At 38.0% G+C, this 18,473-nt stretch overlaps 1 protein-coding gene across 1 annotated transcript in view; it reads right to left on the minus strand.

The window, feature by feature from the left end:
* Positions 1 to 17,547, minus strand: part of HNMT (histamine N-methyltransferase) — a 35,410-nt gene extending 17,863 nt beyond the window's left edge. The window contains exons 1-2 of the mRNA XM_060016871.2: positions 17,237 to 17,547; positions 10,521 to 10,573 (exon numbers count right to left, since the gene is read on the minus strand). Coding sequence (XP_059872854.1) covers positions 10,521 to 10,573; positions 17,237 to 17,373 — 190 coding nt within the window. The 5' untranslated portion in view covers positions 17,374 to 17,547. The remainder of the gene's footprint in view (positions 1 to 10,520; positions 10,574 to 17,236) is intronic.
* Between the last annotated feature and the right edge of the window lie 926 nt (positions 17,548 to 18,473).

The raw sequence follows: 18,473 nt of genomic DNA on the forward strand, positions 1-18,473 counted from the left end.
AAACTAGAAATGAATCAGTCAAATAATTCAGAAATTCTCCACAAATTCAGGGGTAAACAAAAGAAACGTGGAAGCCAGCAGTCTGCTGCTTTTATTGTGCATCGCAGAGCCTTCTGGAAATCTTAACTTTCAGGTCCAGAAAACAATATTTAAGAGGAGTAAGGGAGTACTTATTCATTTTATAGTCAGTCTCCTTTCATATATGATCTCTGGTTAGGCACTGCTTGATCATGGTTCTGGCAATTGTAGACTACTTATTGATGACATCCTAAGCCTTTAGGCCAGCAGCTGTTTGAGTTAACTAAAGCCTTATTATTGCATGTTTCCCCCTAAAGCTTTGGAACAAAATCTGCAAAGTTTCCTGTGACAAATGGAAAAATTATAGGGATTAAGCAAACTCTTTCCAATATACCATCCTTCTTTTTTTTTTTTTCTTTTCTTTCCTTCCCTCCCACACCCCCTTTTGTGACTAGCAAAGCAAATTAATGATTTTGGAGTCTGGGCATTTTATGATGATGTAACTGATTTTCTCAGTTGATCAATACGTGGAGCTTGAGCAAAGTTAGGAAAATCCAAACATGTGTCAGCATGAATCAAAAATTATTTTCTATTAGGCTGAGTTGTGGGTTGTTTTTTGTTTTGTTTTTTTGTGTTTTTTTTCTATTAGGCTGGGTTGTGGGTGTTTTGTTTTGTTTTTTTCTGTTCTGTTCACTCCTGTATTATTTTCTATCCTGACTTTTTGATTTGGGAAGTTAAATGAAAACTAAATTTTTAAAATCTCCTTCCTTGCAAATCTCTTTCCTTTGTACTACTCCGTCCCTCAAATCAGCTACACCTGTAGTATGACTTCCCATGTCTCCTTTCTGACCTAAGTTGAATGTTTTACTTAATTTCACAGTCAGATATTTTTGTGGTTATAATATCTTGCTTTCATATGGGCCATATTTTAAATGCATCATACCTATATTTGAAGAACAACATATAATTGAAACCTGACAGTGGAACTTAAAAAAGTTCAAAAATAGGGAAAAGGTGGGGATATTATCTTCCAGACAACTTTTCTCCACTCCCTGAACTTCAAGGATATATTTCATGAGACAGCAGAGGAATGTTGCCTTTTTGCTTGAAATCCAAGGTCATTTGATTAAAAAGGAAAACAAAAATATGAAAAGGAAAAGTTAGAGGCTATAGAGAAAATTGAACTCAAATTTAGTATTCACTAGAAATACCTTATACAAATTTGTTACTATCTCTGCCCTTCAAATTGCATATCTGTAAATTAGGGATAATATGGTCTACTCTGCAGGGTCACTCTGAATGTTAAAGACATTATATGGAGATAATTTACCACAGTTCATGATATATAGTCATAATTCAATAAATTGAAGTTATTATACATTAACTCAACAAATATTTTTAAGCACCTACTAAATGCTAGGTTCTAATCACTGGAGATACAGCAATGAATAAAATAGACAAAAACATCCAACCGTTATGTATGATGATAAGTCCCGTGGAGAAAACCAAGGCAAAAAATAGCAAGGGGAAGCCATGAGGGGAAGCTCTGTGATTTTCAGTTGGGTGGTCATGTAAGCCTCCAGGAAAAGGTGACATTTAAGAGAAGGCTGAAGGAGACTGGGAAAGAAGGAAATGAAGATTTGCCTTTCTAAATGGGCAGTTCCATACTAAAATGACACTGTGAAAGAGCACTCATCATGTATTCGTGATGGCTTGTCTTTCTGACTGAGCTACATTCAATGAAACACAAAGCCCAGCTTGAGAACCCTGGGGCTGCCCCAAATAAGAACATCCTCCATGCCAAGAAAATGGAGGATTAAAGACTGGTCAAGTTATCTCCAGCCATTTGATTTCCGTCTATTCTTGCTTCATTTCTAATATCAAAATATATGTGAAGGGCTTCCCTGGTGGCGCAGTGGTTGAAAGTCTGCCTGCCGATGCAGGGGACGCGGGTTCGTGCCCCAGTTTGGGAAGATCCCACATGCCACGGAGCAGCTGGGCCCGCGAGCCATGGCCGCTGAACCTACGCGTCCGGAGCCTGTGCTCCGCAACGGGAGAGGCCACAACAGTGAGAGGCCTGCGTATCGCAAAAAAAAAAAAAAAAAGTGAATTCTTTAGAGTATCAGCAGGAAAAATTTTATTCTATTACAGTTGCATTAAGATTACAATCTTCCTTTTTCCCTCTACTAGAGTATCAGGTACAAAAAAATTGTTTCTAGGGAGAAAAATTGCCCAGATAACTCTCTGCTTAGTGATGAAAAATAATTTCAGCTATGGGTTTGCAACCAGAACAAGAACAATCTGATTCTGAGCTGCAGTGTAAAAGATAAAAGATTCTTGACGAGATCCCTTCTCTTTTCTTTCTCTGTCTCTCTCTGTCTCTGTCTCTCTCTGTCTCTCTCTGTCTCTCTCTTTCTCTCTCTCTCTCTTTTGTCCCATGGGAGCCTCAGTATGGAGGCAGTTCTGTCAGTATGGAAAGACAAGAGTAGAATATTAAAATAGCTGGAGAGTCTCAGGAAGGGGATTATAAATATAAATTCTGAGCCAAAAGGGCATTGCCATTTACTTTCGCGTGTCTTCCGGCTGTTGGCCCAGGAACAATACTGCCTGATTGCTTTGCAACTTCAGAAGAAAAGCCATGCTACCAAAATGTTCTATGAAACACAAACATAGAGAAAATGTCCCAAAGGGTGATGAACAGTGAAGTGTAGAGATATTTCATAAACAACTCCAAAAAGACTGCGTTTTGCCTTACCTTTCAATTTATACATTTTAAACATAAAGATATTTGCTACTTCATCACATACATAGAGAGGTAAATTCTATACCTACCATATTATGATGTTTATAAGTTATATTGAATTACCCTTAATAAAGTACCAACTTTCTTCTACCTTCTTCATGCCCAAAGACAGGATTTATAAGATGAAACTACCTGAGCTGACAAAGGTAGTCCAAGATAATCACGTAGTTGGTGTGATTTCATCAATATCAGCTTGCATCCGTGTTCTTACGCGCTCTTAACCTTCACGATCTCTCATTTGACCCTTACGCCATTGGCCTGCCACATTAATAGTGGTTAAAACACAAATGTTGCCAAGGAAAATTTTCAGCCCTAGCGTGTGTACAGTCTGAGAGCCTGTTGCCCTTGTAGAAAAAAAAGCAAGAAATAATCAACAGAAAACATCAAGGACCTGAAGGACCAGAGAGCCGACAGCCACCATCCTCTTGATCCACATCACCCTCACTCTCATCATCATGGCCACCATGTCCTCGCCGCAGCCACGGGAGAACAGATGGGCTCTGAAGAAAAGATCTGCTAAGCTACAACACAAGCGAGATTGTTCTTAAAGTATTCGTATGGGTGCAATATTATTACCGGTGAGTCAGAAATAACCAAAGGAAAATTGTCATGAAAACGTGTGTCAGAACAGTGCTTTGGGCGTCAGCCAAATAGCTGAAGGAACTGTCAGAAGTCAGTGAGTCTATTCTTTACCATCATCTCTCATCAACTATAAAATTATAATTTAAATTGGGTTTATTTTTCCTGTCCCTGGCTGTAAAATTAATACTATAGAAAACTCAAGACATAGAAGTGTAAAGTAAAAATAAAATAAATATCTCACTACGGGAGAAAGCAAAGGTTAATGTTTTGGTTTATTTTCTCCTAAGTTGTTTTTGTCCCCTTTGAGCAGATAATTTTCTTTAGTTTACCCATTATGATTATTATGTATATGAATTATTTTGACTTTCCCACTTGAGAGTTAAACCATGAATATATCAAAATTTATTTGAAAGTGCTATTCGTATTCTCAAAGACGGATATGTGGGATAATCAATTTCATTATTAACCTTTCATATATAATATAAATAAAAGTATCTAAAAATATATAAATGTGTGCATTTATATGTGGAAATATATATGAATATGTATTTATACATAGAAATACATTTTTATGTACAGTTTTATATGTATAGTTATACTTAGTTTTAAGTTTTTTTGCTATTCTGAGGCATCTGACAATGAACCGTGAATATTTGTGCAAAAATCTTTTTTGCAGATTAATTCCAAGAACCAGAATTAATGATTAGAATGAGATCCTTGATCTTTGGTGATATAAAACAAAACAAAACAAACAAAAAAACAGGTGTCAGACGCTAGCTGCTGAGAAAGGATGCAGGCTAAAGAACTAAAGAACATTTTCAGAGGCTCTGGGTAGGCAAGACCAGTCCAATTGTTGGAACGCTTGGAGGTGGGGGGCTGAGGTACAGGGTGGGTGGAGGATGTACAGAATCTATGAGGAGCGGCTGAAGCAGCAGCGGGGCCTGTGTTGGGACATCAGGGATTGGCTATTTACCAAGTATGTCAGTATTTTAACAACGAGCATCACAAGGGCCTTGTGTGATAGATGAATATCAGAACTGTTCTTGATATATGACGCCACGCTACTTTCAGGAAAACTTCGTTTCATTTCAAACTCTTACCTTTTGTACATGAAGGCTTTCATGTCACTGTAACCTCATCACTATTGCATATTTGCTTTTTAAATCTTCTCAAATTGTTCTCAGTAAAAATTTGAACTTTTCTTCAAATAGGTTTCTTATATTTTGTACTGAATATATTAGTAGCTCAGCAATCCAGTATTTTTTTTTACCACTCCTATCAGTTTGTTATTGTTAATAGAGACAAAGCCTCAGAAGACCTTGGGCATTGACCCCAATCTCTAGGACCCCCAATCCCCTTGTGGCATATATGATTAGGTTCACCATGTATAAAATGAAGATGACAGCAGGCACCCTACACCAGGGTTATGTGACTGTGTGTCTTAAATCGCAAAGTTGTATTCAATAGTGTATGTCAGGTAGAAGCATATTCATCGACTAAGAGACTGTGTCCCAAACTGGCACAAGAACTGGGAAGATACAAACTTGTCCTTCAGCAAAATTACACATAACCACATGCCACAGACTTTCTAGTACATTGTAAAATAATCAAAACTGTAAATGAAAAACACGCAGATGTTGACAAAAAAAGAAAGGTGGATCTACCATATTGCTTTCTTCCTATTTTACCTTTATCAGGCCATTACTGCATTCTTATTAATTTTAAGGCTATACAACTGAGTTTATTTGCTTTTCTAAGTATACAGTCATTTAATCTGCAGATAATGATAGTTTTGTCTTCACTCTGCTCATTATCCCCATTTTCCTGTTTCAGGCCTTATTGAATTAGCCAAAACAATCTTGTTTATTTCGGTTTTAATGACAGTGGCTCCAGTGTTGTAGCATTATGTTCACGTCTCTCCATTCTGTACTGTGTCTGTCTTTAACAGTACTTTCATGTTCACTGAAAGTTTTAAATACAATACAATGAGGTAAACTATTTCGGTAAATTTATATATGTAGAATAGTTTTTTTCAAAATAACATAATTATGAATGCCTTTAACAATCCTTTGTATCTGATGCCCCAAATTATCTGAAGTAGACAGTCCTAAATCCTACAGATTAATAATTGACTAGAGTCCATATCCTTCCAGTTATGGAATAAGTGCTAGCATGCTGCACATAAGTAAAACAGTTCTTACTCATGTCAAGTTATAAAGCAATTAGAATCCAGACAAAAATCGTCTGCATGTCTAGAAGTCCTATTTAAACTCTACTTCTTCAATATAACAAAACATGGTGTTAGCCACACCGCTCTGAAGAAATGCCTACCTCTTTCTAGAAGGTTACTCATAAGATCATAGATTTTCTGGACTGAAAGCACCTTCAGTGGCCCAAACACCCAAGAAATCAGTGCCTGATTCCTTTCCATAGCACATGTGCAAAGTGTTTTTCCAGCCTAAGCTAGTACTCCTAGAGTGACTGCTCTTTATAACCCAAGATGTGTGCTTTCATTTCTGAACAGGTTTGATCATTAGTAAATTCTAATACCGAACAAAGAAATCTCTCTCTTTTAACCACTGGCCCTTTAGGGGCAAATATTCTGTGGTTTGCTCAATAGGAAATATCTGCAGATGGCAATAAGCACATTCAAATTCTTTTTTTCTAGGCAAAAAAAATCCCCCAATTCCCTGTATTTCCCCAGTCATTCCTTAGTTGCTGATACAGACTGTTGGCTTACTGTAGACCATTGGAAACATTAACCTTTGCTTGCTACCAGCTCCTGCTTCTAAACTGGGTACACTGGCTCTTCCAGTTCTTGCCTTAATTACATTTTTCTATTTCTATCCACCTAGCTTAAACTTCAGGGTCACCTTAACATGCCATTTATGAAAGGAAACAAGATTAATAATCTGATAAAATTAGATTTTCAAATAGCTGGTCATTACTAAATACCGAATCTCTCTTTTGCCAAGTCGACAGTTAACTTTTATATCTGTTTAGTACAGCTTGTTGGACTAGACTACAATCAAGAGACCTGGGTTTTATTCTGCCTTGATGGTTCTCAGGCTTCTTGTTTGTAGAATGAGGGTATTGATGGTCTCTAAATTTTCTTCTATTGTTTAATCTCTGTAGTAATGTTGGTGTCTATACGTTACAGAATAAGAAAACAACCTAACTCAACATATATCAGCATAATTATTTTCCAAAAAATGTTATAAAAGGGTTTATACCACCTGTGTTTCATATGTGAATTGCTTCAGTGGATTAAAAATTTATCTATATATACACTATTATATAAGTTATGACACCTGAGTTGGTACATAATAGGTTAATAAAAATAAAAGTAGAGAGCTGGATAAAATGAGATTATTTGAGTCCTGTCTAAACCTTATAAAATTTTCTGGCATTTGAACATAAGAACTGAACAACGCAGCAGATAAAGTGATTCTCCTTGAAGCAAAGCCCAGAGCAAGGAGAAAACATTGCCCATTACTGCCTTCTGGAACCTTTTTCCATGTATAAATGTGCACTGTAAATTAACAGCATTCTCCCTTACCAAAAAGAGTATGGGTTTCTTTTTCTTCATGTACCATCAAACATAAAGACAACACTCATTTAAAGTTGAGTAATGAAGAAGTTCCATTGGGTGGTTTAATTTTAGGAAGCATCAGTGTTGAAGATGGACCGAAAAAGCATGTTCTATGAGACTTGGAATACAATGCAGTTGCTCTCAATAGCCAAAAACAATTGGGAATTCCCCGGCGGTCCAGTGCTTTTACTGCCGAGGACACGGGTTCGATCCCTGGTCAGGGAACTAAGATCCCGCAAGCCGCGCAGCCAAAAAAAAAAAAAAAAAAATTGTTGAAATAAGCATGATCTGAATACTCTGAGACCTCGAATGAAGCATTCCCATTGCTCACTTTGTTTCATGAAAGTATACAAACTTATGCACATACACATACAGTGTTACACTTCTCTATTTGGCCTTTGTAAAAACTATATGGTCTATATTTCTGTACATGATTTGTTTTTCTCCTGATTTCCTCTCTTTCTTTTGTGGATACACATAATATTTATTTCAAACATTCTCCTAACATCGAATATATCATCTATGAATAACAATGCTGCTTATCAATTGTATTTCACTGATGTAGTAGATCACTTACAGAAGACATGGAAAAGTTTTCCATCAGTTTCCTTTCTTTTGAACTGCTCAGAGCCCTAATAGTTGCTTGGCTTCTGAACTGAATTGCCAAACGCCTTTTTCTAAAACCTTACATTCTCTCTTAAGTTATGAAATCCCTCTGCACCCAAATACCAACCTCTATAGAAGAGACAGAAGACAGATAGGGTACATAGCAGTCCCTGCTCATGCTTCTGAGAAGAAAATCCAACAGGCCCCCATAGGATATGAACATTAAGTGATATAAATGCAGCAATTTGATTTAGGGAAGTTTTTAGTTTGTTTGCTTTTGGAGTGTTTTTTCATCATGATGGTGAGAATGGTATCACCATTACAAATACAGAGAGAGTATTTGCACCAAAGATATGCAGAATAGGATCTGTAGGTATATGGACATCCAAAAGAAAACATCTAGGAAGTGAAACCAGAGAGGCCCATAAGCTAAGGCCAGAGTAGAACCCTGTAAGATGCATTATGGGAGCTGAGCACAAGGTGTCACACGGGGCCAATGGCCTCATTTGCCAGGGACTGGAGTTCAGACACTGATTTGGAAGGATACCTAAGCTGCAGGATAATGCAAAAGTCTCAGGCACACTGTAGATTGTGAAACATGCGGCGAACCCATTTCTCTAAGGCAAGTACAGGAAGTTCCTCATTATATATTTTTCTTCTGCGCATGCAGCCCTTGCAGTTAGGCAATGACAGATTATTAGATAAGCATCTCCCAGTTGGTATATAAGCACTCAGACTAACTGAGTGAGGTGTCCTTTCCCCCCAAACACTACTCTTTCATGCCAAGAACCTCTAGACCTAGGGGTTTTAAGTGCCTTGCTTTTGATTTCATGTAACTTACTTGAGCAGTGAAGACTAAGTACAGTTTGAATTTCTCTTGCAGTTCTTATGTTTCTGAGCAGTTGCTTATGAAGAATGAGCTTAAAGGGCACCCATATTCTCTCCAAGGCAGAGCTTGTTATTAATACAATGTTAGGGCTCAGTCAGAAGAACACCAAGTACTGCTCCCTCTGTTTGGAAAAGTTCTCTATATTAGCCCCTATGTGCACCTTTATGTAAGGAATCACTGTGTGGGGCAAATATTCCTTTCTCTAGATAGCTTATAAGCATCTTGCTTGATACATTTACATTAGAAATTCAATTAACTTTATATTAAAAGGTCAATTAACTTGGCCACGGTAGAGATTGTTTTTAATTACTTTTCCTTGTAGGGCTTCTTTTCTTGTCCAAGAACAAGTGACACTATCAAATGATAGTCTCATTGCCTGTGGTTGCCTGAAATTCATTTGCAAAACGCACTGGAAATGACTGTCTTGGTTAAATGAATTAATAGGACACTCTTTGGGCAATTCATCACTCTTATAAACCTTAAGACATAAAATATCACAAGCAATAATAGAGTATTTTAGCTTAAACACACTGTATTAGATCATTCATGACAGTATCTTTCATTACCTGTCCTTGTTGGTTTCTGTTTTCTTGGTGAAAGATGATAATAACGTAAAATTATTTTAAGAGTCAGTCCTTATTACATTATATTCCAGTGTATTTTATGAAAAATGAGCAAATGATGACATCAAAAACTAGCCATCCTATTCCATTAGAGGGCTCTTGGTTATCTTTGTGTTAAGATGGGCACAATTCAACTCATTCATGTAGGATTAGAACATTACACTTAGAAGACTCAAGAGATTACCATTTGGCACTATGTGACAAGTGGTAATGTAGTGTCCACTTGTTACCAAGTTGTAACCTATACTAACCATCACTCCGTGGTTATTTCAAATGAAAACAATAATAAGGATATAAACATATGAATAATATGTTTAAACATTATATATGACTATATATTATTATATATGGATATATTATAAATAATATATGACTATATTATAGTATTAATATATCATATATATTATATAATATATATATTATTATTATGTTAACTCAGACCTCCAGATGACTAGCAGCTTAAAAGTAAAGCAAACACTACTCAGGAGTTTGATATGAGGCAAAGTCTGGAGATGAATTTTCTTGTTTTATTTTTGCAGAAAGGACCTACCTCCACCTTATAGAAGCACTTTAGAAACTAATCTATATAAATCTCACTACAAACCTATGAGACAATTCACTGTTCCCATTTTACTGATGAGCAAACTGAAGCTTATGTTTCAGCCAAGTTCACACAGTTCATTAGTGGCAGAGTCAGAAACTACACCCACATTAACCTGTCTTTCCAGACTTCCCATTTCCCCTAAGATAAAAGCACTGGCTCTAAGTAATGAGAACATGAACTGCTTACGAAAGGGAGTTGGGGAGTGTGCTGAATTCTTAGCGGGCAGCTTTAGAACTGAGCCAGAGGAAGGGAATGGTTTAGGCCAGTGCAACTCAAAAAGGGTGGGGTCACAAGAGTGTAAATTAGCTATGTCATTAAGCATATTTTTCCCCATAGCAATGCTTTCTCAATGAAAGGAGCTGTGCATTGATTTACGTTCCAGTGCACACTTATCTTCTCATGCACCAGTAATAGTTTGCAAACCATTAACCAGTCTATGGACTTTGCTTTAAGTGGCACAAGCTTAAGGAATGTCTTATGAAATTTCCCTTTTCTGTGAACAGTTAAATCATTTTGGATCAAAGGTATCCTCAAAGTTATCCTATATTTTTTCCAGTTATATAAAAAAAATAAGAAAGCCACACGTATCCATATCACAGATAATAATGAAGGCCGATGTCCTAAACGCTATAAATCTATGCGGACATTAATCTTAGTTGAAGTGGTATGTCTCTTACTAGTTTTAATAAACTAATCTCTGCCAAAAGCAAAGGAAAATGGCTTTCCTAAAGAATGAACAATATTGCTGTCAGACAGCATGATGTTTGGAGTGAAATACAAATTTTAAAATGTGTTATTCATACCTGCACCTCCACCAATGCTTAGAATCTTAATTTCAGATTTTGTGTCTCCAATCCTGAAAAAAAAAAAATTATGTAGTTTAAGAAAAATGTGCCAGGTGGTTTGTAAAATCTGATTATCAAGTCTAGTTGAAGAGAACAGACTAAAATTACAGTGAACAAAAACTAGGCCAACAAGAAAGGCCTCGATCATTTCAGTGGCTATATTGCTGTCTTCAGAAATCTTTAGAAGTAAACGTTCCACTTATTACCAACCTTGAACTGGGAGACTTTTAGAAACAGCACTATAAACATCTCAGACGTGGGAAATAGCATTTGTTTGAAGATTGTTTGGAGAACAAAAACAGAAAAAGTGGGCCTTTGAGTCTGGTAATATAATACGCCATTCATTGTAGATGGGAGAAAGGCTAAGGTGATTCATACTCTCTCTGATATTTGCCTTGTTTCCTTCTTCTTGCTAATTTCCTTTCAATAAACAAATGTTTATTAAACATTTATTATGTGCCTATCCTAAGCACTGATACATAAAAATGAAGAGACCACTTTGCTCTCAAGTTGAAATGTGAGACAATAAAGCCCAGTATTATGGCTCTATACAGAAATAGAGTGGAATTGATGGACTGGGATGCAACAGTAGGACTTTCTTTAAACTGATGTAAAAAAAAAAAATAAGGGGTCAGAAAAAGGACGAGGTGCACGATGACTGCCACGTTGTGAATTTGGATGACTGGGTGAAGGGTGGTATCGAAAAGGAAGCTGGACAGTATGATTTTATGGCAAGTTTATGTTTTTTCAGTGTTTTTTTTTTTTTTTTGATCTGAATTCAACAGACATTTGGATATGCAAGATTGAAGCTGGGTAGGAGAGAGATCAGGACTGATGATGTATTCTGGAGAATTATCATATAGTAATGGTCGAAAGTAGGAGAATAGATTCTATCACCCAAGGGTATTGCAAAGAGAAGAGCAGTGGGATTATGACAAGATACCAACTTTTAAAAAGTCATGGGATAATGGGGGAACACACAAAGAAGACAGAGAGGAAAGCAGTAAAGCTCAGAGAGATGATAAGAGAATTAGAGAAGGAAAAGGCCATTGTACATGGCAGACTGTACTACTAAAACATAAAAAGAAGGCAACTCTCCATTGAATTTGGCAATATGAATATCTTTGATAATAGCAGCTTTAAAAGGTGGTTAAGGGCAGGAGTCAGATGGCAGTGGGATTAAAAGTGAACTCAATAAAGAAGAAGAAGATCTAGAGATTTTTGAAAAAGGATGAAAGAGTGAGAACGAAAAAGGGAGACTGCTAGAGAGGAAACATGAACTGAAAGAACGGTGCTCGTTTGTTTGTGCTTCAGGATGGTAAACAAGCCTAGCTTTTGGCTAAAGTGAAGAGCCTGCCCAGAGTAATAGGAAGAAGACAGATTGAAGCAGAGTTCTTAAGGACACTGGGAAACACAGAGTCAAGGACACCTGTGAATGAGTTGCCTTCCTCAGTTCTAATTATCTTCCAATTCATAATCATGAGTCCTCATACACCCATCCCTGTCTGTGCCCTTGGTTAATTCTTAAAAATGCCTCTATCATTAGCTGGCATAGTGAGGTTACGGAGCAGAGCACCTAGGTTGAAATCCTAGCTTACTAGTACGTAACCTTGAGCAAGTTATTGAACTTCTCTGTGCCTTTATTATTGATTCTAAGAAATAGGATAATAATACCACCTGCCTTATAGGGTTATAATTATAGTGTCTGCCTTATGGAGGAGTTGTGAGGATTAAATGATGTAACTGATGTAAATCTTTTAGAAATGTGTCTGCACATGACAAGCACTCAACTTATTATTATTATTCCAGGCACAGCTAAGTGATTTATATGACTTAACTCTTTTTTTTAAAAAAATTTTTATTGAAGTATAGTTGATTTACAATGTTGTGGTAATTACTGCTGTACAGCAAAGTGACTCAATTATACATATATATACATTTTTTTTATATTCTTTTCCATTATGGGTTATCATAGGATACTGAATATAGTTCTCTGTGCTATACAGTAGGACCTTGTTGTTTATTCACTCTGTATGTAAAAGCTCACATCTGGGACTTCCCTGGTGGTGCATTGGTTGGGGGTCCGCCTGCCGATGCAGAGGACACAGGTTCGATCCCTGGTCCGGGAGGATCCCACGTGCCACGGAGTGGCTGGTCCCATGTGCCACAACTAATGAGCCTGCGCTCTAGATCCCACAAGCCACAAGTACTGAGCCTGTGTGCCACAACTGCTGGGCCTGCATGCCTAGAGCCTGTGCTCCACAGCGGGAGAGGCCACCGTGATGCGAAGCCTGTGCACCACAATGAAGAGTAGCCCCTGCTCGCCTCAACTAGAGAAAGCCCACGTGCAGCAACGAAGACCCACGGCAGCCAAAAATAAATAAATAGATAAATAAGTAAATTTATAAAAAAAAAAAAAAAAGCTCACATCTGCTCACCCCAACTCCCACTCCATCCCTCCCCCAACCCCCTCCTCCTTGGAAACCATCAGTCTGTTCTCTGTGTCCGTGATTCTGTTTCTGTTTCCTAGGTAGGTTCGTTTGTGTCACATTGTAGATTCCACATATAAGTGATATCATATGGCATTTGTCTTTCTCTTTCTGATTTATTTCACTTAGTGTGATAATCTCTAGTTGCATCCATGTTGCTGCAAATGGCGTTATTTCTTTTTTTTTGGCTGCATTGGGTCTCCATTGCTGCATGCAGGTTTTCTCTAATTACTCTTTGTTGCAGTGCACAGCTTCTCACTGCAGTGGCTTCTCTTGTTGCTGAGCATGGGCTCTAGGAGTGCAGGCTTCAGTAGCTGCAGCACGTGGTCTCAGTAGTTGCAGCACGTGGGCCCTAGAGTGTGCAGGCTTCAGCAGTTGTGGCTTGCGGGCTCTAGAACACAGGCTCAGTAGTTGTGGCGCACAGGCGTAGTTGCTCCACGGCTTGTGGGATCTTCTGGACCAGGGATCAAACCCATGTCCCCTGCATTGGCAGGCAGATTCTTAACCACTGCGCCACCAGGGAAGTCCCACGAATGGCATGGCTGAGTAGTATTCCATTGTGTATATGTACTACATCTTCTTTATCCATTCATTTGTTGATGGACATTTAGGTTGTTTCCATGTCTTGGCTATTGTGAATAGTGCTGCTAGGAACATAGGGGTGCATAGGGGTGTATATTTTTGAATTATATTTTTGCCTGAATATATGCCCAGGAGTGGGATTGCTGGATCATATGGTAGTTCTATTTTTAGTGTTCTGAGGAACCTCCATACTGTTTTCCATAGTGGCTGCACCAACTTACATTCCCACCAACAGTGTAGGAGGGTTCCCTTTTCTCTACACCTTCTCCAGCATTTGTTATTTGTAGACTTTTTAATGATGGTCAGTCTGACCAGTGTGAGGTGGTACCTCATTGTAGTTTTGATTTGCATTTCTCTAAGAATTAGCAATGTTGGGCATCTTTTTATGTGCCTGTTGGTCATCTGTAGTGAATTAACTCTTTGAATTCTTACAACTCCTCTATGATTAGACACTATTATCATCCTATTTCATATATTATGATGATAACTAAGAATTATTGAAAACTTGCTATTTTCCGGGCAAGGATCTAAATGCATTATATGTGACAACAACAAACTTTACTATTTACAGCTGTATGCTATAACCATCCTCGCCCTGTTTACCACTTCCAGATAGTGGATTGAATAATTCCTCTGTGAAAAAATAATCCACTTCACTAAATAAACTTATCTATATTGGCATCTGAGAATCTCCCATCAAGTGCAAAATCTACATCGAATTACTTTAGTGAGCCAACTGCTCAACAGACTGTTCCTGTACATACACAAAGAGGACCTGAACTAATTTTTACTGCCTCATTATTTGATTGGATGGACAACCAAAACTCATCTGTAGTTGGGGAGCTCCCCTAACATGAGAGAGACCAAAAGAAACAGAAAAGGAGAATTCAGAAGAAACATGCACAGAGCAGAGGAAAATTTTATAATAGATAAAAGTCGGTATTATATCTATGAAAGATGAACAGGATGCTATAAAAAAGCAACATTCTTGGAAATTAAAAATACAATAGCAAACAATAGAGGGCTGAAAGATAAAATTGTGAAAACTGGAAATATAAGAAAATTAGAGAATCAACTGAGAAAGTCTTCTGTTTGATGAATAGAAATTCCAGAAAGAAAGAAAGAAAGAAAGAAAGAAAAAAGAGGGCAGGAATGATTAAATAATACCAAAGCTTCCCTAAACTGAAGGATCTGAATCTTAATTGAAATGGCCCAGGGACTACTCACAAAAATGGGTGAGAAAGACCCACACCATAGCTCATCATCTTAAAATTTCAGAATACTAGATATAAGAGAAGATCCTAAAAAACAAAGAACAACAAAAAGGTCACAAACCAAAGATGAAGAATTTGAATGGCATTAGATTTCTCAACAGTAACTGCAAGACCATGGAAAAATATCTTTAAATTTCTGATATAAAATCATTTTCATTGTAGAGTTTTATACCCAAACTATCTAACTATCTAACAATGATGAGCAAGGAGTGAAAGCATTTTTAAACACACAAAGTCTCAAAAAATTTACCTCCCATGCACTCTTTCTTAGAAAGCTCTTAAAGGATTAGCAGGGAAGAAAAAAAAAAGACTAAAGAAACCAAGAAAGAAACAGCATCAGATCCAGAAGCTGGGAATTCAGTACTGGAGAGAGAAGGGAATTTCTAGAAGATGAAATAAATTCCTCATCAATACTTGTATAGCAGGCCAAAAGCAAATCAACCCAGACTGGAAAAAAAAGAACAGAGAACTCCAGAAAAGATGTTCCCATGAGGAAAAATCAGCAGGTTACTTGATCTGTTGGAATATATTGAGAGGAGATTAATACTTCTGCTTGGGGTATAAGTAGTGATAGGTACATAGGAAGCTAAGTAAATAAACTAAAATCAAGACAGTAGTTAACTCTAGGAAAAACAAAAGGCTGTACATGAAAGGAAATATAATGATAGTAGTAACGATAGTATAAATGCATTGTTCAATTATGAAAAATATTTACACAGGCAAAATGATATGATATAAACAAATTAACCAAAATTTAGACATATATATGTATATATTCATATATATATACATACACGTATGTATTATATATACCCACTCTATATAGCTATGTTGTATTGACATGATGGGGAGAGGGATGTGCATGTTTATTTAGCTACTTTAATACATCAAAATTAAGAGAGAGAATAACATGTTATTTAGAATTAGGAAAGAAAATTCCATAAGCAACAACTAAATGTTTTCAGAGTGTTGAAAGTGGTTGTCTCCGGAGAGCCCGAATCAGGAATGGAAGTGGGTAAGGCAAGGAACCACTATCTTTGTTGTAGTTACTCTAGGCATCCATAGTATGTCTTCAAACCAAACGGAAGGCGGAAGTAAACCAAGGATCTGCATAAGCCACAGACATGAACACAGATGCTTAGCATTGCAAAAGAACTCAGAAATTAACTCATTACCTTTCATTTTAGAAATGAACCAAAAGACTCAAAGAAGTAAACTATAATTAGTTCCTAGATAAGAAATTGTATTTGCTGTCTGCTTTGATTTTTGCACTGTTATCCTATTACTTATTACTTAATATATGATACTCAATTTAAAAAAAAACATTTAAAAACTGAACCATGAAAAACAGAAGATAGAAAGGGCAATAAAATTCCATATACATCCAACAGTGCTTTCTCTGGTCAGGTGGAGTTAACTGTCCTGGTGAAAGAATTACAGGCCTACAATAGAAAAATCCAGCAAAAGATAAAAATATCAGTTTCCTTTGCTGATAGGAAACTTTCCTTTCCAGTTGCAAATTGGATCCCCAGCCATTTTCCCCAGTTTTCCATCATTACTTCCTGAAGCGCAAAGTTCCCGCAATCCACCCCCAGATAAGTGATTTGATTATCACTGCCATGTGAAATCTGTTACTCTCATAATGCTTATCAGCTCTGGCACAAATTGAACACATTAATCACCAAAAAGAAAAAAGAAGGAGTCTGCGAGAAGGGTAGACACTAGTGAGTTTCACTGATAATGGGAAAATGCTTTTTTAGGGCCACATTGCTAATATTAAGTTGAAAGTAAAAGACAATTATTATTATTATTTTGGAGAGTGGTAACTATAATAATGGATAAGGAGAATAAATTTAAATGGGTATTAAGAGAATTGAGAGGCACCCACTCAATCCTCAGGGGTGAATAGTATTTGGTAATTATTTGATTCTAATGCAAAAATACTAGACTTCGTTGGGGATTTTTTTTTTTTTTTTTTTTTTTTGGAAGGTAAAATTTGGAGGAGGGCTGAAAAATTTGAGCTCAAAGATTGGGATCTTATCTTTTCCCAAAGGAACGTGGATTTGTGCCTTCAGATGGTTAACGCTTATCTCTGAGCAGCTGGAAATCCAGCACAAATCAGAGCCTTTGAACGTTTCAAGCGAGCGTCTAACTGAAACGCGGCAGGAGAAGGGGCACCGGAGGGTCGAGCGGGGCGGCTGTCAGTACCTCGTTCTTATCCCCGCGCCCAGCCTCCCGGGATGGCCTTGACCCATCTATCACTGCACAGAACGAGACCGAGGCTTGTCCATGGGACAAAAACGGCCTTTTTTTTTTTTTTTTTGGTTACCTTGCTATTATGCCCGGCAGCTTCTCGTCCATGAATTGCTGCATGCACTGATGCTCCGTGGAATTGTTGAGAAACCTCCGGAAGGATTCAACATATCTGCTGTGGTCAGAAAACAAGCTCTTCATGGAAGATGCCATGTTTGGTTTTCTGAGAAAGACAAGGAGGGAAGGGAGGTCTCTTCCCTTCCTTCTCTTCCCTGTTCCTTCTTTCTCTCTTCACCCGCACCAGTTTCTATCCACAAAAAAGCCCTGCTTTGAATTTAATGTGCTGGAGAGGCTGAGTTTGCAAAGCTCGTTACTAAGTGACTATTTGTACAGGACTTTGCCCCTGAGAGTTTAACCCTGGCACGGGCGTTTTAGAAGAAATGAGTAGTAAAGCAAAGCAGTAAATCCACTGCTGAAATTTGTTTTAAAACTCTTGAAGTTCAGAAAGTCCTAAAAACAGACGACATTCAAATCACTTCCTGTTTTGGCAGCAGGGGCCAGCCAGTAAGTTCCCAGTGGGAACGTGGCTGCTTTCAGCGCCAAAGGCAGCAAAGGCAGGAATAAACAGGCCAGCTGCAAGGTTACAAACCACTTCCAGAAATCTACAGCTGCTGAATCTTTGACAAAAGATTGTCATCTGCCTCCAGGCTTTCTGTTAGGAGAGTTTCATGCCTTCACATCCCTAAACACTTGAACTTTAAACTCTGCTGCATTTCTTCATATGCTGATTGATTTGTTGTGATGCAGGAACAGAGCTATTAACTGAAAGGTCTGAGAAGCCTAGTTGGGAGGTGAAGATGGGGGAGAGGAGGAGGGGGCGGAGAAAGAAGTCTCAGGGAAGAATGCAGGACACTGGAATCCTTCAATCCATAGGAAACCTTCCCTAAGTGCTTCTGAACGTGGGATCCTAAAACGTAGGATTAGATGAGCCTTTGGAGGCCCAGTGGTGTCACCCATCAAAAGAGCCAAAGCGGGGCTTCCCTGGTGGCACAGTGGTTGAGAGTCCGCCTGCCGATGCAGGGGACACGGGTTCATGCCCCGGTCCGGGAAGATCCCACATGCCGCGGAGCGGCTGGGCCCGTGAGCCATGGCCGCTGAGCCTGCGCGTCCGGAGCCTATGCGTACAGCAGAAAAAAAAAAAAAAAAAAGAGCCAAAGCGTCCACATGCTGGGCCTTTTACCTGGGAAATGGTCTTTAAGAAATCCACCCCTTATCCAACATGGGATGTTAATAATAGTATCCAAATGATGAAG

Source organism: Delphinus delphis, chromosome 7, assembly GCF_949987515.2.
Source record: "Delphinus delphis chromosome 7, mDelDel1.2, whole genome shotgun sequence".
NCBI classification, from domain to species: Eukaryota; Metazoa; Chordata; class Mammalia; order Artiodactyla; family Delphinidae; genus Delphinus; species Delphinus delphis.